Here is a 23,521-nt window from a genome sequence, read left to right on the forward strand (position 1 = left end):
ACATTGTGGTAAGCAAGACATGAAAAGTAATTCTTCCACTCTACTCTGCTCTGGTTAGGCCTCAACTGGAGTATTGTGTCCAGTTCTGGGTGTCACATTTCAGGAAGGATGTGGACAAATTGGAGAGTGTCCAGAGAAGAGCAACAAAAATGATTAAAGGTCTAGAAAACATGGCTTATGAGGGAAGATTGAAAAAATTGGGTTTGTTCAGTCTGGAAAAGAGAAAACTGAGGAGGTGGGGGGCATAACAGTTTTCAAGTATGTAAAAGGTTGTTACAAGGAAGAGGGAGAAAAAATTTTCTTCTTAACCTCTGAGGATAGGACAAGAAGCAATGGGCTTAAATTGCAGCAAGGGAGGTTTAGGTTGGACATTAGAAAAAACTTGCTAACTGTCAGGGTGGTTAAGCACTGGAATAAATTGCCTAGGGAGATTGCTGAATCTCCATCATTGGATATTTTTAAGAACAGGTTAGATAAACACCTGTCAGGAATGGTCTAGATCAGTGGTTCTCAAAGCCGGTCCGCCGCTTGTTCAGGGAAAGCCCCTGGTGGGCCGGGCCCGTTTGTTTACCTGCCACGTCCGCAGGTTCAGCCGATCGCAGCTCCCACTGGCCGCGGTTCGCTACTCCAGGCCAATAGGGGCTGCGGGAAGGCTGGCCAGCACATCCCTCGGCTCGCGCTGCTTCCTGCAGCCCCCATTGGCATGGAGCAGTGAACTGTGGCCAGTGGGAGCCACGATCGGCCAAACCTGCGGTCGCGGCAGGTAAACAAACTGGCCCGGCCCACCAGGGGCTTTCCCTGAACAAGCACCAGACCGGCTTTGAGAACTCCTGGTCTAGATAATACTTAGTCCTGCCACGAGTGCAGAGGACTGGACTAGATGACCTCTTGAGGTCCCTTCCAGTCCTATGATTGACCGTTTGGAACATTAAAATAAAAAGAACAAAGCAAAACGTGTCTAAGAAGGACTAAAACAATCCCAGTTATAGGAGAATATTATAACTCATTTTGACAGTACTTGCTATGATACTACTGGGATAACTTTGCCATTAATGTAAGCTATCTGGCAGAAAGAAATGATTGGGTCTCACTATGGCTGGTGAACTCTGCCTCTGGAGAAAGATAAGAAGGTGTTGGTGCCAAAGATATCTCATGTAAACTGGTGGGTGCTTTGGTTGAAGACTTGGATTGTTTTAATTGATTGAGGACCTAAAAGAAAGGAAAGGAGAAATCAAAATAGTTCAATTGTTAAAATAAAAAAATACAAAGGCAGCATGTGTTGTTCTGAAATCAACAGTAGGTATCGATTAACGCACAGTATGAAGATCTTTACATTAATTGGACTGGCAATAGAAAATTCAGTTTAAGAATATTTAATATTTTAAAAAGAACCAATTTGGGTAGGTTTGATACTGTGAATCCAGAAATGCCTGCAAAGAAAGTCTGATGGAATTTCATTTGGTATAAGAGACTTATCTGAGAGACAACATTCTGAATTTTTAAAAACAGGAAACTGTATTCTTAACACAGTCTTGCATGACTATTTCTACATATTTAAAGAGAAGGATATTTTTAAACCATTCAGTGTTCAAATAAGAATTAGTTCAATCTCTTTTCAGTTATAGACGAGCCCTGGTAGCGTAAATTGTGATACAACAAACATTTCTTCAATTGAACTTCCCTCCCCCCAACCTCATCCTCACATATAAACACACATACATTTTCTGGAAGTTGCTCCACCAAATCCTGCTGATCTACCATCAACATCTGTTTTTCAGCTTTGTTTCTGACATCCTAAACAGGGAAAAGGGTAACTTTATTTAAAAAAAAGTAAGAAGTCACATCAGCTTCAACTTTCATTTAAATTAAATTTCTTCAAAACCAGAGAAATCAAGCCTTTGATTCTGTAATGTGATACTATTTACACATGACACACAATTACACTCTGGAACTCTTTGCTACCTCATGATGCTGAAGCCAAGGATTATCCAGGGCTATAAGTACTTAATTTAGCAAAAAGAATTGGAGTACTTGTGGCACCTTAGAGATTAACAAGTTGCCACAAGTACTCCTGTTCTTTTTGTGGATACAGACTAACATGGCTGCTACTCTGAAACCTATTAATTTAGATGCAATATAGAGGTTGGGAGGTTAGACTCCTGGGGAGGCAGGGAGGGGAAGCAAAAGGGGGTGAAATTATGCCACATCTGTCTATTGTGGGGGTCTCTTGCACCTTCCTCTAAAGCTTCTGGTACTAGCCTCTGTGGGAGACAGGTTACTGGATTAGATGCGCCATGTGTCTGGCAATTCACATGTTCCTATGTACCTAAGAAATTAGAGTTGGGTATGTGTCTAACTTTAAGCATATTGAGTAATCCCATGGGATCAGGAGCGCCGCCAGCTTTTCTGCCGCCCTAGGCAGCGGAAGTCCCGCCCCGAAATGCTGCCCCCCAGAGGTAGCGAAAGGTCCCGCCGCCGAAATACTGCCACGGTCGACGCCCCCCAAATTGTAGTGCCCTGGGCGACCACCTAGGTCGCCTAATGGGTTGCGCCGGCCCTGCATGGGATCTTGTTGAATTGGGCCAACAAATAAGAGAGAACTAAACAATGATCTAATCCATCTCTCCCTTGCCAGTGCAAGATTATTCTCCACAACAAAATAAATACTAATAATGTTTCATCCAGTCTTGTTATAAATATCTCAAACAAAGGTGCTTCAGTCTCTTTCCAGACACAAATAGATCTCACTGTTAGGAGAGTTTCCTTAATATATTCTGTCTAAATTCTTCTAACCTACATTTCATCCCACTACTAGTTTTATCTCCTTGTAACATCCTAAAGAATTCCTGTCCTTCTTTGGCGTATACCCTCTTCAAATGTTTCCAGACAGTCATGACTGTTCTTCATTGTCTTTTAGCCAAGCTACATAAACTTATGCCAACATTTGCAGACTTAGGTAACTAAACACAGCTCTTTATACCCATGTTAAAGCACCTACATAAGCAGCCTGATGTTCAGAAATGCTGGGCATTGACTTCAAAGGATATTATTGGTACTCAGCACCAGTGCGAAAAATCAGGACACTTATTAAGGTGCCTAAATATAGGTTTGAGTGCCTAATTTTAAGTACCCACATTTGAAAAATATTGGCCCTGTTTCCTCAAGTCTCATAAAAATTAATCATCTAAGGGTAAGAAAAACAGAAGGAGACCTCTGCAACTGTAAAAGAAATACATTAAATTATTTTAAAGATTTCCTTTAAAGTCTGCATAGATAGCAGGAAGACAAGATAGAGAAAGTTTACTCTATTACTAGACATGGCGAAGGAAAAAATATGTAAGGAAAGATTACAGATGTTGCTTTCTAAGGGATTATTCCCTTAGAAAGCTGTAGGGAATTATTTCATTTGCTCCATCATTCATTATTATTATTCTTCATTATTCATTTTGCTTTATGGGATTCAAAACGTGAAACTACATCTCACATGTATCAAAGTCTTTGCACATTAAGAAGTTATTCTATTACTCTTAGCTTCAAATTCATATTAACAGACATTAACTTGTTGAAAAACACAAGGGTTATTGTGAATCTATCCCCGAAAATTTCTCAAATGCTTTGTGCTCAGCAAGGGTTTAATCCCCTCAAATGTACCAGAAACCACTTTATGAAATCCCTTGGTTACACATTGGGTGCGACAAGAACACAGCTTTCAGCTGCATAAAAACAGATCAATGTTCCATGTTCAGATATCTTGAATACAATGCTATCTGTTTAATATTAATTTAATTATCCTTTCTATTTACATGATGTAGCAATGCATGCCCCACATACATCAAGAATGCAAGCTGCTTGATGAGCACCCTCAGTTATCACTCAAACCATTTTCATCTAAGTCAAGATCCAAATTGTGAAAGAATCGCTTTATGGATTTAAAAAAATTTCATTCTTTTTCTATGACCCTTCATAGGAATCAGCATAGCCAGATCCTCAGAAAACGTCAAAGCATTCTGTCAGCTAACCTCAACTACCCCGTTAGCACTGTATTTAGTTGGTAGCACTTTCATTGATCCCAGCTGAGAAATAAGTTCCCTTCTTTCCTCCCTCTATCCAAACAGGTCCATGACCAATTCATTTATGTAACTTTGCACTTCTACAAGCGATGAACTGGCAGCATAGTGTCCCCTGGGGCAGCCTGACAAATTTACCAAGAGTTAATGGACACAGTGAGTTGAATCACTTTATAGCTTTCATCACCTGGTCGGACGTGTCACCCATGCTGTGGAAAATGCAAGTCTGCTAGAAGTCCCTCTTAAAACTTTCATGTCAAAAACGTCCTGAGCTGTTTACATTCTTAGAACCTCCGAACATAAATGAAAACATTCTACACTCAGTCAGCTGGTACAATCAAGAATGTCTGGTGTCATGGTGCAGCTTTCAGCTGGACTCATTTGAGAGAGAATTTTGCATATAAGTTCGTATTTTTTGTCATAAATTTACAAATAAGGTAAACACTCGTGGTGACGTGACTCTATGGGCAATAGCAGAAATATTATGCTCTCAGCAATAGGACATCATTTTCCTTTAGCCTTGACAGTCACCAAGAGACTGGCAGCAGGAATGTCTGTTTATCTTCTCATCTAAAGAATGAGTCATTGAGCATAGACCTGCAATGTTAGCAAAGAGCAAAAAGTTCAAGTAGCAGTATGGGCCTTGAACACACAACTTTCTGGCTCGGAGGAAAGCAACAACTGTTAAGCCACTTATAAAAATGAGTATTTATATAGCCAATATTATTGAAATCTCCAACACCCTTTATCAACTCCACATTCTAGAGTGATTTGCCATGATTCACCAAGCAATTTTCAAAATTTGGATTTTGATAAAGATCTTACACAGCTTACTTTCCACCCGGTCGCCACTATTTTTACGGCCTATTCTGTCCCTAGCTCCAGGGTCAGTATCATCTGAAACCACCAGGATGTTCCTGGTTAACCTAATAGCACTATATCCAACCTCCAAATCCTCCAAATTTCACCTTCTCTTCAGTTTGACAACTCCATAGATAGGTTGGATAGATAGACAGATGGATAGATGATACTGACTCTGGAGTGACTGGATTTACATTGGGGTGAGTTTAGACCATTGAGTGTAAGGTCATTACTGATAGACTCAATGGTCTAAACTCACCCCAAAGTAAATCCAGTCACTTCAGTGGATGTACACCAACATACAGGATCAAGACTACATTGCCTAGTGGACAGAGCACTAGACTGGAACTCTGGAGTCCTGGGTTCTAATCCTGGCTCTGGCAAGTCAATTCACTGCTCTGTGCCTCAGTTTCCCCATCTGTAAAATGGCAATAATGATACTGAGCTCCATTGTACAGTGCTTTGAGATCTGTGATAAAAAGTGGTATATAAGAGCTAGGTATTAATTATTATTATTATAAAAACAATCTTATCTTTCCCCTTAAATTCTTCTCTTCTTGCTCTCTGTCATTGTTGACACACTAACATCCTTCCCATCTGATAATGATATGATAATCTGAGTACCACATTGATGCCTTCTTTCCCCACATCTTTCCATTGTTTTCTTTGGACTCTTTCCCTCATTCATCCATTCCTGTCCGCCCCTACTGTCAATGACTTAGTTCATGCTTTCATAACTTCCTGTCTTAATTACTATAACCTTGTCCTCACTGGTTTCCCCAATTCCCAACTTTTCTGCTCCATTACATCCAAAATGCAGCTGCCAACATAATCTTCCTTTCCCATTGCTCCAGCCACATCTTCCTCCTCGCTCCTTTTTTGGATCTCTGAAATAGATTCCACTCTTCTACATTAAACTCATGCTTCACCTCCTAATTTTCAAAGAATTCCAAAATGCCACCCCCAACTACATCTCTTGCCCTCATCTTCTGCACTGTAATCCATTCCATAATATCTGCCCAAGCTTTTCTCCTAACTGTTCTTTGTCTCTTTCACCCACTTCAGACTTTGTGTATTTTTTTCATATTAATTTGTATCTCAGTTTCCCAGCTGCAGTATGACAAATAAGGCAGGTAGAGTAACAAAAGTTTGCATTTACAGTTAGAATTCATGCATTAAAACTCCAGTTCATTCGTATTCAAGCCCATTAACATTGCAGAACTTCTGGGGTGGTTTGGACAATTCAAATGCACAAATTCAACCCATGAGTGCTTTGTCAATCAGGAATACAAACAAACCAATGTTAGCTTGGTGGCTGATTTCAATGCTCAAATACTATATCAACTTCTGGTTCTTTGCAAAAACTCAGTGGAGTTCCAAGTATTTGTTTGTAATGTTCAAATATTTTCAAAAAACAAATAGGTTTGCAAAAACCAAAGACTTTGTGAAGCAAAAGAAAAACAACTCCCCCAAAACAAACAAAAAAGCCATTCCTTCAATGAAAATACCTTACATAGATTATGCATAAATAGCAGGTCTCAACTAATGCACTACCTGAAGAATTATACTAAACTGTGTGGGGTGGATCAGGGCCGGCTCCAGGCACCAGCTCAGCAAGCTGGTGCTTGGGGCGGCAGATTGTTGGAGGTGGCATTCTGCCCAATCCTAGGGCGGCACGGCCGCTTTTTGTTGTTGTTTTTGTTGTTGTTCTTGTTCCGCTCCGGCCGCCCTGTAGGGGGCGGCGGCGCGGAGAACCAGAGTGCCCTGCAGGGCAGTCCTCTTCCTTCCCTCCCCGCCGACCGGAGCGGAGCAGGCGGCGGCGCAGCGGGAGGGGGCGCGTGGCAGCGCCCCTGCTGTAGCCCTGGCTGCCCCCTTCTCTCTCTCCCCCCCCCCCCCCCCCCCCCCCCCCCCAGCCGGTCCCCCTGCACCTGCGCTCCGGCCGCGCCGCAGATTTTTTTTATTTTTTTTGCTTGGGGTGGCCAAAAAGCCAGAGCTGGCCCTAGGGTGGATGGTTGGGGGTTGGGAGGCAGACAAAATGATTGTCCCAAGAAATTTTATGTTTCTGTGGGTTAGTCACTCCTCAGCATACTTAGGATTTCTCTATTTTAACCTCTAACAGAGCCTTAAAAGAAGATTAAGGCACAACCCCAGGAATTCTAGATTTCTGATAACCCACAATCCTAACACATTAAACAACCACCACCACGTATCAATGCAGAGTTTGATATTTATTACAGCACACACTCTGACAGAGCCACATTAAACCAGAAGTTATGGATTTGATGCAGAAATTCTATAGCCTGTGTTATGCAGAGGGACAGACTAGATGATGATAATGGTCCTTTTGATTTTAAAAATCTATGACGCTAGGATATAAATATGAGTGTGATTTACAGCCACAAGCTTTTTTCTGGGGCACAGAAGATATTGTCGAGTAGATGTGAACTCCTTGTTGCTGAGTATAGCTCAAGAGAAGGACCAGGGAGCTGCATGCAACTGCTGTACCTCAATATAGAACAAACTGTATTTACATCTCAATCATATGAACAGGTATAGGAAATCATACACCTGATTTTCCTCTCGCTTAAATAAATCAGGAGTTACTCACTAAAACTCAATTGTACTACAATAGCATGAAAACAGAATGAGGTCCTGTGATGCTGGCAGACCAGGCACCAGCTCATGCCAAAGTACCCATGTCTCCGCTGAACTCTGATATATACATAGCTGAAATCTGTCTGGCTCACTTGTGGGTTAATACTGATAGGATAGGCATTAGAATGATAAGAAAGTGTTTGGATTCTATTGAATGCTTGTGAGTTGCTGTATTCATTAATCTGACTTGTAATATCTGCGTTCCATATTGCAATGTAATATTTGAAGGGATGTATTACGAGCCTCTATGACTGCATGAATCACCATACAGGAGAGGGCCATTAATTAGTGTGAAGAGAGAGGCTCCTTATACACCCATCTGGAAAGAGGAAACCCGTTGATACCAGACTGGCCATGGTTGGATCTTACAACTGGCAACTCCCTACATCTGGATTGAGAAATCGTCAACAAGAGTACTAAAGCAGTGGTTCTCAAACTGGGGGTCAGGACCCATCAGGGGGTTGCAAGCTGTCAGCCTCCATCCAAACCCTGCTTTGCCTCCAGCATTTATAATGGTGTTAAATATATAAACACGTGTTTTTAATGTATAATGGGGGGTCTTGCTATGTGAAAGGGGTGTCCAGTACCATAGTTTGAGAAACACTGTACTTAAGGCTCTTAGAGTTGTTCTGCAACCCTTCTCCCACTCCCCCCCCAGAGGGGAGAGAAGTCCACTTGCATGACTTATTTTCATCAACTGAGTTTGCAACTGAGAGCATATGGCAGGAGGGGGATAAAAACACCAAACGAAAGGAACTAAGGATCTCTGTGTTGGAGGGATTTTGGAAGAGCAAGGAGTTTCTTAGGAAGGAAGAGATCCCCATCTGCTTATTCTGGGTTAACCCTAAAGGACAAATTGAGCTTGCTGGTTATAGAAGCCTCTATTACCCCTTAAAACCTAACTAATTCATCTGTCTATATTCACTTGCTTTAACCATGTAAATAACTAGCTTCCTTTTCCTATTTAATATATCTCCATATAATTTATTATAGGAATGGCTACAAGCGTTGTCTTCCATGTGAGATCCAAGGTATTGGGAAAGTGACTGGTACTTTGAGACTAGGAGTAAAATGAATATTGCTGTGATCCTTGGGTTTAAGGGCCATCTATTACAAAGATACCTCATCTGGGTGACAAGACAGACCAGAGTATCAAAGGGAAGTTCCTGTGATTTTGTTTTAGGCTGTTAATACACTTGAGGAGTTTGCACTTAATGCAGCTGGTTGGTGAAATCTAAGTTTAGGACTCATGACCAATCTGGGGTTTGTGCCCTAGTGTTTTAACAGTCTGCCCTGAGGTTGGTACTTGTGCTCTTGCACCACAGTTGGGAGTGTCCCAAACCCATTTTATGTTAGCACTTCTCAAGCTTTGAATTTTGTGGAGGACTAAACACATTTCTTTAAAGATAGTGACACTTACCATTTTGATACATTCATCATCAGTCAAGCTTTTCATGACAACTTCTGAGCTGCAATCTTCTTCACTGCTTGCATGTTCAGTGCCACTGTGATCCTGGTAAAGATTGTTTTAAAAAACAAAACAAAACGTTACCCCTAAATAGCTCATGATAAAATTAGACAGCATTTATTTGATGTGATGCTTGTTTGAAATAAGGAAGAAGATCCACAATGAACCATCACTGATTAAAATCAGTGTTACACGTTTCAGAAGGCAAGTGCTGGTCTTTATTGGTCAAGGATCAATTTACATTAGGACCACCTCTTCTTACACATCACTCCATGAATATTGAAATCAGCACTTAGGGGACAACTATTCTGACCCTACTGAGGATGAAGCTCATGAACCAGGAGGAAAAGGTGTTTTACTGAATGGTGCTCAGCTATGGAACTCCCTTCTGCAATAGGTGAAGATGAGCACATTTTCCCTCCTTTACAGCACATGCAACATACACCCTTTGCACAATAGAGGCAGTAATATGACAGATGAGGAGTTTTCTTCCTTCTTTAGAGGTCTCACACCAAGAAGAGGCAATGGAACATACAACGCTACCATAGTTGAAGCAGAGAAAATGGTCTTACAAAAATTAAGTTTCAGCATTATTTGGTATTTGGTGCATAGATACCATGGTGACTTGTGCTTTCCACATATATACAGAGAGCATAATCATGACTGGAAAATGATGCAGCACATGCTTAAGAAAGGGCTATTGTATTTAAAAAAAACCATTCCAAACCAAGAGTACAGAAGTAGAAACTTTAGCCTCTTCTCTCCCTAGCAAACATGTGATATATTTTTACCTGAGAATTGTATTCCTTTTACTCAGCTCCTGAAGACGAAGGCTGTTTTTAGGGCTAGTTCCCCCCCCTCTCTTTTTTTTAATCGTTCAAATGAATTCAAGTCATTGCTCTATATCCCAAGCATACTCTTCCTTACAAAGACTAATTAATGTGGCTTTTCTGTACAGCATAATAGCACCTGAATTGCATCATGGATGTACAATAAATGGCCTTAAATGTTACTGTAACTTGAAAACTGCAAAAAGCATGCTCCAGAAGTTCCATCTAACATTGCAAAGCGTGAGCTAAGGCTGCATGATTGTAATAATGCTTATTAAAATATCAAAAAGCAAATGTACTAATGACCAGAATTTTACAATTCAAGGCTAGACCAAGCCCCAATTGACTTATTAAACCTGCTTTGCTTTATTAGCTCAAGAAGATATAGAATTAATAAGCAGCAGCAAGGCTAGCCATGTGCTATATCTACAAATAAGTACCATATTTCTCAGTTATATTATGATGATGAGACATCAAATTGATAACGATGTGGTAACATTCCAGATTGCATTGCGTAGTAAGCACATTGCATTCATAAAGCTCAAAAGGATAAAAAGAGTCACATTAGGGCTGATGCAACAACCATAATATAGAACAGCACTGTCACACTGAGGAAGCTCTTACTGTTGGAGGAGAACAAACAGAAACATCCATATGGTTTTAGTTGCTAAGATGCATATTATGATACTATACACTAAAACTCCATGTTAATACGTCAGATATAGTAACATACTGTCATTTCCACTACAGAAATGTAGTATACAGCATGGAGGTAAATCATATACATAGTCTAATAGCTAGGTCACAGGACTGGGAATCAGGAGTCCTGGGTTCTATTCCTGGTCATGCCAAACAGACAAGTTATTTCACCGTGCCTGTTTCCCCTTACACCCTTGGCTATCTAGATTGAAAGCTTTTAGGAGCTGGGATGATCTTTCACCATGTAACTGTATGATGCTCAGTGCAACAGGGCCCTCAATCATTGTTGGGACCTACCTCTCTACTGTAATGCAAATAATAAATATGGAAATAGTTCTATTGCAGGGGTCGGCAACATTTGGGACGCGGCTCGCCAGGGTAAGCACACTGGCGGGCCGGGCCAGTTTATTTACCTGCTGATGCGGCAGGTTCAGCCAATCGTGGCCCCCACTGGCCGCAGTTCGCCGTCCCGGGCCAATGGGGGCGGCGGGAAGCGACGCGGGCGAGGGAATCAAAACCTGGTGGGACGTCTTGGCCTTAGTATGCCTGCAGGGGCCCCCACGAGAATATAGTATTCTATAGTAAAGCAACTTTTTTTATGGAAGGGGCCCCCGAAATTGCTTTGCCCCAGGCCCCCTGAATCCTCTGGGCGGCCCTGCTTGGCCTTCACTTACAAGATGTCTCCCTGCATGTCTCCCACAGAAAATGCCAATTTCTTCACTGGGAGGATCCTCAGATTTCACTTGTGTTCCAGGCAACACCTCCCCACCACAAAACTTTCAACTTTCTCAAAAATAATCGTGACAGGAGACAGCAAGGCTTTCATTCAATGATTTATTTTCCTGCTGTATCACAGTAACTAAGACAATATCTTGTCACCTAGCACCATGCCAATTGTTTCATTTAAAAAACAAGGGAAAACACACACATTTGATCCAGTTCCTACCTAATGCATATTAGCTTTCAGGGATTAATCAGACAAGGTGTTTGAATGTATATTGTACTAATTATGATTAATCTAAAATAGTAAACCCTAATCAAAAAACACATCTTACCTCAATGGAAGACTGGGAGCTTGAAGGTAATGGGAAAGGAGTAACAGCCATTTGGTTAACTGCATCTCCATTTCTATGAAACATCAAAAGAGGCAGAATCAGTTTATTACACATTCAGACACAAAGGCTAAACTATTTTTTGAGTTGGTCCTTGCCTCATGTATTATGTTTTTTTTTAGGTACAGTTTATTAGTAAAATATATCTTATGTAAAAACATTAGGAGCCTAGAAAAGCACACTTTTCACTTCTGTTTGCATCCCTTATTAGTTAATATATGATCATAGCATGTCACCTGGGAAATAATTTAATTTATGTTCAATAGGGTTTGAGCAATTCAATAGTATTAGAGAACAGTAAATGGGAAATGAAAATACAACCTTTAAAAAGTGTTTTGCATGGGTATTTATTTTCCTGCTCAGAAAAACATTTCAAAATCCCTTCAGGAAAGGGCTCCTAATATCTATCCATCGCATGTCTAATGCACTCACCTATCAGGCATATAGGTATTACTATTGTATCTACTACCTGTGTTAGTAAAATAGTTTTTTCTTTTCAGTTCATATTTGCTGTATACATTTCTGAAAATCTGAAACAAACTTACCATTATTTTAATGAGGGATGGGGAATCAGTTAATACAAAACACTAAATCCATGATGTATTAATGCATTGTTCTTCAAAGATAATCCTTAAATAATAATTTGAAGTATCTTTTTCCTCTTGGATGACTATGTGCTCCTAAAACAACTGACTACTTTGCAACTATCAAAGATGTTTTTATGGAAGGCTGACAGATATTTGTTCTGCCTTGCTAGAGGATGTCTTGAGTGACATTCAAAATTGGCTGAAGAAATTAGGTAAACACCTTTGTGATCTTAATAAAACATAACCAAGGAGACTGTAGCTAACGCTGTTATATTGTTTTAAAGAAGTATTTGACATACAGAAAAAAAGGGAGAGTTCCAGTTTTGCTTTTAAAAAGCTGTACAAATGAAACAACAAAAATGTTTTTATTATTTATATTACAACAGTGCAGAGAGGCTCCAAATGAGTTCAGGACCCCATTATGCTACGTGCTCCATAACCATAGCCTGTAAGCTCATTGGGACTGTTTAAATAGACAAGACAGATAAAAGGAAACATCATCATTCCCACTTTATAGACAGAGGATTGAGATTATGTGACACGACCAAGGTCACACAAGAAACCTGTGGTAGCTCCAGGACTTGAACCCAGATCTCCCACGTTCCAGTGTCTTAAGCACAAGATTTTCTTTCCTTTAATTACAGAAATAAGACACTAGACAAATGTACATTATAAAATCACTTTTAGAATGTAAATGTCTGAGGAAAAACATGGGTATGGTTTGTCAATTATCCCTCAAAGGGTTAAACATGTAAATCCAGGATAGCCCGATTACTCAGACAGAAAGACAATGCTAGATCAACACCCCTCAGTAGAGCAGAAGATGGTGAACGCAATCATAAGCAGTTGAACTGATAAATCCTACATGCACAGGTTGGTGAATTCATTTACTTTATCTTCAACCAAGCAGCCATGCTGTTAAAAAAAAAAAAAAAAAAAAAAAAAAAGTCTCTATATTGATCATGATCACTTTTAGGCTCTCTCAGCCTCTCCTTCTGGCCATCCTCAAAGCTTCGCAGCACTCAGAAGATATGCTAATATCTGCGCTCCAATGACCCGTGTCACCAATTCACGTATGCAGGAGGCCATGCCAGAAATCTGACGTAAGAAGCAGCATCAGATTTTCTTATCTTCACATCACGATTTCCAAGCATGTATTACTGTACCAGAACAGCATATTAGGCAAGGACATTTCTTCCTGCTTTTGTTTTCACAATGGTACACTGCAATTACATGGCAGTTCTCACATATGAGAATTAATCAGCAAATCTAAGATGTCTAAGAAACCTAGCAATTTTTGCCTACTATTAATTCAGGTTATACAGCTCCCCCCCCACCCCAGCAATGGATAAAGTCTTACATAAGCACTAATAGCATGAAAGTTAGCATAATCTACAGCTCATGATGCAAAATGTATAACTAATGGTAATGCATTCATCTTAATCTTTGTGAGAAATGCTGTTATAACTCTAAAACATTGCTAAACATAAATCTTAATATCAATATTATAACATTGTTTTTACTTACATAAAATAGTTTCTACTGAACTTACATACAGTATCATCAGGTTTACAAATGTATGTCATTTTAACAAATGATCATTTTTATTCCATATAATAAGAAATTACAATCATTCCGGGGGGTAGGGGGGGGAAACAGGGTTGCAAAAAGTCACAATTTGTAATCTATCCCTGTTATAACTGTACAAATTCAAACACTTGAATACTTCTTCAACGGAGACTGCTTCAAAGTGGGAGCATATTTTAAAATCACAGTGCTAATAATAAATTGCTTTTTGCACTCCACTCCCAGAAATTTCCTTGATTAAAACAGGAATTTATTTAAAATGAAAATGAATTCTCATCGTCTTTTGATGTTGGAGCAGATGCTTAGTGGTCTGAGCATCACGTTTGAATTGCAGTGGTTGCAAATGAAAATTCAGCACATGAGCCATTCGTTACTATGGTTACCACTAAGAAACCTGTTCTAAGATACCACCTCATGCAAAATATTGCCCAACATCAACTTGTGCATAGATTTCCTGGAAGCACATGTTCACATCTCACCAGGGTCGAGACAGTCCTTCATTTTTTCAAGGTCAAAGCAACTTTCATGCAATTTACACACTATGCTCGTCTTGACGATATAACCTAAAAAACTAAATGTCTCTCCATTTTGCAAGGATGTTAAACATCCCACAATTTTATGCCAGTGTCCTTATTCCAACTCTCTTCCATAGTTTGTGTAGGATGCTGCGTGCATATTGTCCACCCGATTGTTGAACTCACACCAAAGACGTGTCTGCATTTCAGTGGTGTTGTACGTCTATACGATGTGAAGCACTTTAGGATGGAAGGCTCCCCAGGTTTTCACTTTAGTCAGAGATAAAAGAGTGCTGACTGGTTAAGTCAATAGCAGTCACTATCTCATAGTGCTGAAGCGATAAGAAACTCAGCGCAAAGGATCAAGGCAAGCCGGACTGAAGCCAATGCATAAGTGGCAGAAAGCTTGCACTTTTGGCAAGGGCAGTTCTCTCCCACATGCCTGTTTGAGCAAGTTACCATACTTCCCTCCTCTTCACCACACTAAGTATAAACCATTAGACATTCCTCTACCTAACAGGAAGCGTGTGTGTGTGTGTGTGTGTGTGTGTGTGTGTGTGTGTGTGTGTGTGTGTGTGTGTGTGTGTGTGTGTGTGTGTGTGTGTGTGTGTGTGTGTGTGTGTGAGAGAGAGAGAGAGAGAGAGAGATAGATACCTATTTCCATAGAACTGGAAGGGACCTTGAAAGGTCATCAAGTCCAGTCCCCTGCCTTCACTAGCAGGACCAAGTACTGATTTTTGCCCCAGATCCCTGAGTGGATAGAGCTCACAACCCCAGGTTTAGCAGGCCAATGCTCAAACCACTGAGCTATCCCTCCCCCGCTCATCCTTTGCCCTTTTTTTCCAGTCTACACTTAACTAGCTGCTTATTTTATGACAATCATTTAAAAATGAACATTTAATCTGGGCTGCAGAGTAGGCTGGGTCATTGCAATCTTAAAAATAAGAGAATGAATGTCTTAACTTCCTGGACATATGGACTTGCTCATCATATATAAAGTACCAAAACAGGAGAATCCTAGGAGGAAGTTAAAAAAAAAATATGGGGGAATGGGAGAATTTCAAACCTGGAAATAAAGTGTTTGGCATCAGCCCATTTTTGATCTTTTCTGGAAAGCAAAGCCCGACAGAATCTCCCAACAAAAATACCTTAAAATATTTTAGATATCAGAGTAAAATTTCCACTACTCTTCCAGATTACTGTCAAGTAACATTTCAAAATTTGTCTGGCAAACTGCACCCACTGGGGGCTAAGGCTGGGTATTTCAAAAAAGCCTCAGGAAACTAGCTGCTTTATTCTTTCTGAATTTCCAATGGGATTTGAGCACCTCTCTCTTCTAGGCTCCTTTGAAAATCCCAGCCAAGATAGTTATTGTTTCCAGTACTTGGGATTCATAAAGACAAGCCCCATTTGCCATACTAGCTAGAAAACAGCATTGCCTACCACTCAATATGGTACAATGCTTGAACTGAGCTCTGCTTCCCCAAAAGATTATACTTTCTTTTTACAATGCTCAGGTGATTTTTTAAAAACAAACAACAACAAACTATGTTTACAGGCTGAATGTCTTCCAGTTTGTTATTGGAGAAAGCCAAGCAATAGCAACATGTGCTGAATCTAAATAAAAACCACAGTGATAATACAACTATGAACTTTTCATGTGCTATTACAAGTTTATGTAACTAACTAACAAGGCTGTTGGGAAACAGTGCTGCATTAAGGCCTGTGTTTTGGAGTTTGGCCAGAAACAGCTTGTCAACTTTATAGTGGAAAAGATCACAAATTAGCGTGAAAAACTTTCTAATACAATGGGACTTCTATGTTCCTCATTGCAATTACAGCAATTTGTCTAAACAGCAAAAGTTTCGGGAAGGGGAGGTAATGCAGTTTTTAACACTATCTAGAGGTGAGAAAATATCAGACAAGTTTTTCATACTGCACTTTAGTTTTTGAGCTGGGATTTGTTTCTTGGTACAAATGGAAAGGCTGAAGACACCTTGTATTTCTTCTATGGTCATGACTGGCTCATCCAACCCTATACATGCAATAAAATGTCTAAGCCCTTCATCTCATTTTACAACCCATTCACTCTCATCCACTGGACCCTGAGGAATCCATTATGCCTCATTTCTGTGGTTGGTTCTTTAGGTGTTGTCAGCACCAGTTAGGGTGACCAGATGTCCTGGCTATACATAACCCAATTCCACTGTAAGGAAAGCTCACAACTAGGGACCACACTGGAAAGTCAAACACTATCCACTATTGCTGCTGCTTCTACTTGAGTTTATTACATTGGATGAATCACTATTCTTGGGGCTGTTGATTCTCATCACCTGTATAATATACCAATCTATAGGGTCCCATATGACATCGAACTGGAGAACGGGCAAGTTCATCTGCTTTGAAGTTGCTATTCTGTGCAACTTAATGTTTGATCACTTCAGTTATTTAGTTCTGACTTTCTGGTACAACAAGGTAAGGTGGAGCTGTACCAGAAACTCCTAACAAGAGAAACTTTATAGGTGCTCAGGTCAAGCAGACAGATACATCCATTGTCAATGCACCATAATATAATGCAGACAGCAGTGACAAGACACTTGTTCTGCTGAAGTTTAAAGACATTACACATGTTTACAACTTGGAAAACAACTTTTAAAATGACACCTTTTCTAGCCCAAGGAACAAATTCAATGGCTACAGCAAATCCAATTCAGGGCATGTAGTTGAGCAACTGTTATTTTTAAAAAGAAGCTCTTCTCATTCCAGTGGATTCATTCATAGATGACCAAAACTGGGAAAAAAAAGGAAGATTGAGGCAAGCACTTCTATTGCCTTTATAGATGAATATCTTTTAAATGTGATCCAAAACACATGCTAGAAATTTTCAAATCCAAAGTGACTCTGCAGCAAGTGAGATACCTTTATGAGGAGCCTTGTGATATTTTTAATTACAGAAAGTTCAAAGAAACGTGTGTCTGATCGATGCAGTGTGGCGGATTTCGCAAGCAATCTGCTCTTCTGAGACATGGCCCGACAGTCAGCACTAAATCTAGTTCTGGGGTTCAGTTTCATATGTTCTGCTTCAGCCTCTGGAGCTTTCACACCAGACACACATTCCACATGCAATTAACTAATGGAGAGTGAGTTGTCGTATGTGACATTTAATTTTCAATGGCTGGGGAAAGTTACACAGGAGCTGCAGGCAAAGTCATTAATCTCCCCTGAATCCTCTGCACTGCCAAGTACAGCAACTCATTCTTCATTGCTCTAACTCAGCTCTTCCATTATATTTGTGTATACTGTGCCTCAAAGACAGATGTGTGAGTATAAACACACACAAATGTGTTTATACATCAATTATAATATGTAGTTATGAATAAATTATATAAATTATAGGATATGCCACACAAATATATATGGGTTAGAAGTCCATGTAATCAATTGGTATGGGCATAATTAAATGAGGCAAGCCACAACTAGACTAGACACATTTGTCCTAAATTAATCATTCCTGAGTATTAAAGTGTATACAGCCAGAACTGTGTGCAAGAGACAGTCCTCACTCTAATGATACCTCCTCCCCGCAAATTATAACAATGGCAGCTCTAATTAGGCTGGGACTATGGTGGAGGAAGTTAGGATGTCTTAATACATTTACAGCCAGAATAATATACAGAATTTTCCTGCTTAGAATTGAAGTATATCTGGTCAGAAGTTTTCCAGTGGAACATTTTTCTGTCAGAGAATGTTGATTTGGCAAAAATCAAAAGGTTCCACAAGAATGTGTTGATTTTGATAAATCTTTTGAGGGAAACCAGGCAAGTTTCACTGGTTTCCTGACAGCTTCTTCGCATACCTCCCCAGTTCCTTGGCAACATGGGCTCACTGGCTGCTGCAGAGCTGGAAAGGCTGGAGAGCTGGGACCGGAAATTTTTGAAAAACTCCATCTTGGTCCCTCCCAGTGAAAATCTCACATCTCTCACTGTTTGGTCTGATTTGGAATCTCCCCCAGCCACCTCTCCAAAATGAAAGCGTTTTTGCAGGACAGAAATTTCAGTCCCTGAGCAGATCTAAACATAAGAAATACACCCATCTTTGATCCCTAGGAACTGAAAGATACATATAATCGTCCTTGGTGCATTGCAGTATCTCATTCCCTCCCCCACATAGCCACCACAAAGGTGGCCTTATTCCCTCCTTGAGTCCAATTTGCTGCATACCTCTTTAAAAATGAGCCCGTCCCCAGCTTTCTAGCCCCATCAAAAGCCACTCAGAAGAAATCACTTCCCACATCAAGCAAGAAGCCTCATACTCCCACCTGCCTACTCTCCCCAAGGGGCTCTCTCTTCAAGACTGAACTTTTCTGGGTTCCATGAAAAGTTCTCTTTATTTCTAACAGTGAAGTCAGCTGCCTAACCCGTTCTGAGAGCTGGTTGGAACTCATCGCAGACAGCCTAACCTGGCCTTTCCTTCCAGTGGCCAAACCCATCCTCCTCCAGCATCCCTTTGTGGCATATATATATATATATATATATATATAAACCCTAGAAATTAGCCATTCTGCATGGGAACTGCTTAGTTTTCTACGGGTTTGTAGCAGGCCAAGTAAAACCAAGGAGTCCTACAGAAGCTACAAGGAGTGATTTCAAGAGAAAGAGCATTTCCCTCTATTCGGCATTGGTGAGGCCTCATCTGGAGTACTGCGTCCAGTTTTGGGCCCCACACTACAAGAAGAATGTGGAAAAACTGGAAAGAGTCCAGCAGAGAGCAACAAAAATTATTAGGGGGCTGGAGCACATGATTTATGAGGAGAGGCTGAGGGAACGGGGATTATTTAGTCTGCAGAAAATAAGAATGAGAGGGGATTTGATAGCTGCTTTTAACTACCTGAAAGGGGGTTCCAAAGAGGATGGATGTAGACTGTTCTCAGTGATAGCAGATGACAGAAAAAGGAGTAATGGTCTCAAGTTGCAGTGGGGGAGGTTTAGGTTGGATATTAGGAAACATTTTTTCACTAGGAAGGTGGTGAAGCACTGGAATGGGTTACCTAGGGAGGTGGTGGAATCTCCTTCCTTAGAGGTTTTTAAGGTCAGGCTTGAGAAAGTCCTGGCTGGGATGAGTTAGTTGGGGATTGGTTCTGCTTTGAGCAGGGGACTGGACTAGATGACCTCCTGAGGTCCCTTCTAACCCTGATATTCTATGATTCTATGATTTCCCTTCCCAGTCAGGCCAGATTAAGTCACAGGCATGTGCATACACAACATAAACATTTGACAACACGAGAATCCTAGTTTCTAGACCCGATGGTTACAGAAGAAAGCATGAAACCATGAATGATGCAATGATGCCATTTACAGGCAGCTTGAAACCAGAGCTCTAAGACAGTGGCTCTCAAACTTTTTTTTTTTTTTTACTGGTAACCCCTTTCACATAGCAAGTCTCTGAGTGCGACCCCACCACATAAATATATAAAAAAGTGTTTTTAATTTAACACCATTATAAATGCTGGAGGCAAAGCGGGGTTTGGGATGGAGGCTGACAGCTCGCGACCCCCCATGTAATAACCTCGCAACCCCCAGTTTGAGACCCCCTGCTCTACGAGGTGTGAACTGCCCCCTGCATCTCTCAGACTTCCACAAAGTTATTGTTAAGGAACTGCTGAGGCTGGTGACTTCCTCTGCAGTGACATTACCAGAGGGTGGAACCTCGGGGGGGAGTTGGTCAGGGTGACATTTGGAGAGTGGATCTTGAGAAGGGAGATCTGGGAAGGTTGACAGGGCAGTCACAGGGAACAGGGAGTTGGAGGGTCAGACAGAAGGTCTAGATAGACTTGCCTGGAGAGGGTGGCTCACTTAATAAGGGTTAGCAGAGCTCTGAGGAGGAAATCTGAAGAGAGCTCAGCTTGGTGTCCCTAGCCCCCAGAAGCTTCCCATATAGGTAGATTGCGGTGGGCTCTGGAGGGCAGAGTTTCTCAGAAAAAGTGACGGACACGCAGGTCCTGGCACAGTATGTATGTATATTTGTAAATAATTAAGACACTCAAGGTAGAGATACATAGACCTGGTAAGCTGAGCAGTTTCTGTGTATAAAACTATTTCTTTAATGCTTCCAATTCCATGTTAGATTATAGTTGTCCTTAGTGTAATAAATAAGATGCTTTGTTTGCACTAGCTCTAAGACTAAGCCTGATATGTGCTACTAAGTTATTTAGACACCTAACTGCTACTTCTCAAAGTGATGCTACATAATAACCACCACATGCTAGAGTGTATTTCTGGGTTTCCAGTTCCTAGGGAGAAACGATTAAACCTTTTAACTGTAAATCTAAGAGAGACAAGGAGTGAATACTTGGTGTACATAATGGTGGCAGCAAAGGTACCAGATAAACAGTCACTAAGCATCTGTGTCAGCTGTTCACCAGAGGGTGAGCAGGCCATCACAGTTATCCTTGGAAAGATATTTTAAAAAACATTACAGAGATCTTCTCAACAATGCTCAGAAACGTGGTTAAGAAAAATATTATCTTATTTCAAAGGAAACTGAAGGGGGCTCAGCATCTCTGAAAATGAGGCTATTAATGTACGGGCTCAACTACAACTAGATGTTTTGATGAGAACTGGTCTTACCGTATGAAAACCAACTTGACCTTTGACGGAGCAGTCTTAATTATTGCAGAGGCATTTTGGTGGCTTCTTCCATACAATATCTGATTGTTTATCTGTTAAAAAGAATAGGGAAAAAATGGTTCATGTACAAATGTATTTAATTAAAACTAAAGCTAAATATGTATTGTTTTGAACTTAATTATAGTGCATAATCCAACACTTCAAAGATGATGACAGGCTAAAAGGAAGATGAAGCGATAGAGAGAAAATGAGGGGTGCATGAAATATAAATCCCATTGCCTATGAGTATCTTAAAAATAGGCATATCAGCACTGCACATTACATTTTTACTTTCCTTTTAGTAAGACATCAGTATGCCGGAAGAGGTTTCAAGCACAAATGCACTGTGGTAAGATAGTGTATGAAGAAGCATACAGGAGAAAGTAAACAACGCTAACCTCTGTCAGTGCACTCACTCGAAATTCAATTTCGATTTGGACAATCCAGGCTATTATCTTGCCATCAGTTCATGTGCAGGAGAAGGGCAGGATGTGATACTTAATTCAGAGATAACACTTTATAATACTAATTTAGCTTTTCTATCATTTCTCTTATGGAAAAAATAGATATGGAATTTATTTGAAGAAAACCCTATCTCTCCATCATGATTTCAAGATAGACCATGAAGCTGTAGCTTTAAGATTGAGAAAAATGCTAATTTTCTACAGTTTAGTCACTCTTATTTTCAAAGCAATATATATATTTTATACTGAATTAATATTGCCAAGCTGAAAGTATTCCAGGAGAGCTGTAAAATGATTAACATGTTGCATAATGCTTAATACAAGAAATGAGCAGCTTCATACTGAATTAAGTTTTGCCTATACTAGTGGCTATTTCCATCACTCAGTACAAATGAGACAGAGAATTCCTACACTGCTCAAACCTTTGTTAAATAAAGAAAATAAACAATGTCTGGTGTTCAGAGTCAACTTAATGATCATCTATGGCAAGTTCTAAAAAAATTCAACATGAGAAATGTTATCTAAAATTGACTTCTAACACAGCTTTTAACAGCTGATCCTAAACTGTGGCCTACAGGTCAATAGTGATCAAGTTGCACTTGCTAGTCACATGATGCTGACTCTTCTCTCCATCTGAGGACAACAAAAACCCATGATACATTTTAAAAGACATTCATTTTCTGTTGTTGGGGTTATTTTCCAAGGGGAAATCAACAGGTAAATATTCTTCAAATGGTTAAAGTAATCCAGCAACAAATTGTATGACAATCATATCCATATTTTACAAATACTCCTGCAAAATATATTTCTTATTTCCCCCCCCCACTTCATTTCCTCACCACCCTTTCAAAAGTTTGATATTTGGGAGTGCCTAAATATATTTGCATAGTAAAATCTGATTCTGCTTTCCTTGTATACTCCAAAGTCCCTCTGAGGTCAATAGCAATTTGAGATACACAGAACATGAAAGGATCAGGCACTAAGGAAATAACACTACCCCAAAGTTTGAAGAGCTTCAAGTTATTATTATTTGCAATTACCACACAAGGAGACACAGTTCTAGAGGTGGTATACGAAACTCAAAGGTAAAATTTAAGAAACTGGCAAAAAGGGAATACTTCCATAGAGACATTCAGAGTTCAAATTAGCAGATTAATTTGTGATAAATTTGTCTTATTTTTTTCTCAATTTAAAAAAAATATTCACTAGCGATAACATATCTGTTTTATAAATAGTTTGGATTTAGTAGAATTGCCATCAATTTTTCTTAACAACTGCCTATTTAGATTAGAATTTATATTTCTTACACTGGTTAAATTAATCCTACTTTGCAAATGTATCAGAGTCCAAAATTTAATTAGCTGGAGTTAGGTCTGTACGTTACAATTATTTTAATTATCCAAAAATGAAAATGTAGTCAAAGTAATATATTTCCCTTGAGGTTTTCAACTATCCCATGTAGTTATTCTTCAGTGACAGCCTAAATTAATTTTTTTTTAAATTAAAGAAAAGGGTTGGAAAGAAAATTTATTATGTTAGCTGCTCAGATACCCCAGTGATGAAGGATTATATAAAATCCTACAGAAATGGAACTGCAAGAGAACCTCTAGAATTTCAACAAGGGCCACCTTTTTGAACTCTTTTCAATGGGAGACATGTCAGAGCCACAAAATACGGTAGGATATTTACCATACTTTATTTTGTGGGAATCAAAACCCACAGCCAGCTACTTGGAAACTATGTTTGATTTTCTGCATTACAGTTTGCTTATGTTAAATGTTTTCTTTTGCTGCGATGCTTAACAATAACTTCAGAAAGTTCCATTATCCCTAAAACAAAAAAACAAAAACTAAGTAGATATGAACATAGTGACAATGGGCTCTCTACATGGATTTTCTTTTTTTTAAAAAAACACGTCTTCTTGAAAAGATCAAGACATCACAGAGAGAGAAAAAATTGTGTCATCACCTGGTTATGATGGTTATCAGGTCAGTAGGCACAGGTTTTTATT

At 39.8% G+C, this 23,521-nt stretch overlaps 1 protein-coding gene across 5 annotated transcripts in view; it reads right to left on the reverse strand.

Moving 5' to 3' along the window:
* PATJ (PATJ crumbs cell polarity complex component) overlaps window positions 1–23,521 on the reverse strand; it is a 214,023-nt gene that overhangs the window by 47,914 nt on the left and 142,588 nt on the right. For all 5 annotated transcript variants that reach the window (XM_034778751.1, XM_034778749.1, XM_034778750.1 and 2 more), the window contains 5 exons: window positions 21,008–21,099; window positions 11,636–11,708; window positions 9,004–9,096; window positions 1,720–1,794; window positions 1,092–1,209 (listed from right to left, as the gene is read on the reverse strand). In XM_034778751.1, the coding sequence (XP_034634642.1) occupies window positions 1,092–1,209; window positions 1,720–1,794; window positions 9,004–9,096; window positions 11,636–11,708; window positions 21,008–21,099 (451 nt within the window). The remainder of the gene's footprint in view (window positions 1–1,091; window positions 1,210–1,719; window positions 1,795–9,003; window positions 9,097–11,635; window positions 11,709–21,007; window positions 21,100–23,521) is intronic.

This window comes from Trachemys scripta, chromosome 8 (genome assembly GCF_013100865.1).
Source record: "Trachemys scripta elegans isolate TJP31775 chromosome 8, CAS_Tse_1.0, whole genome shotgun sequence".
Taxonomy (NCBI): domain Eukaryota; kingdom Metazoa; phylum Chordata; order Testudines; family Emydidae; genus Trachemys; species Trachemys scripta.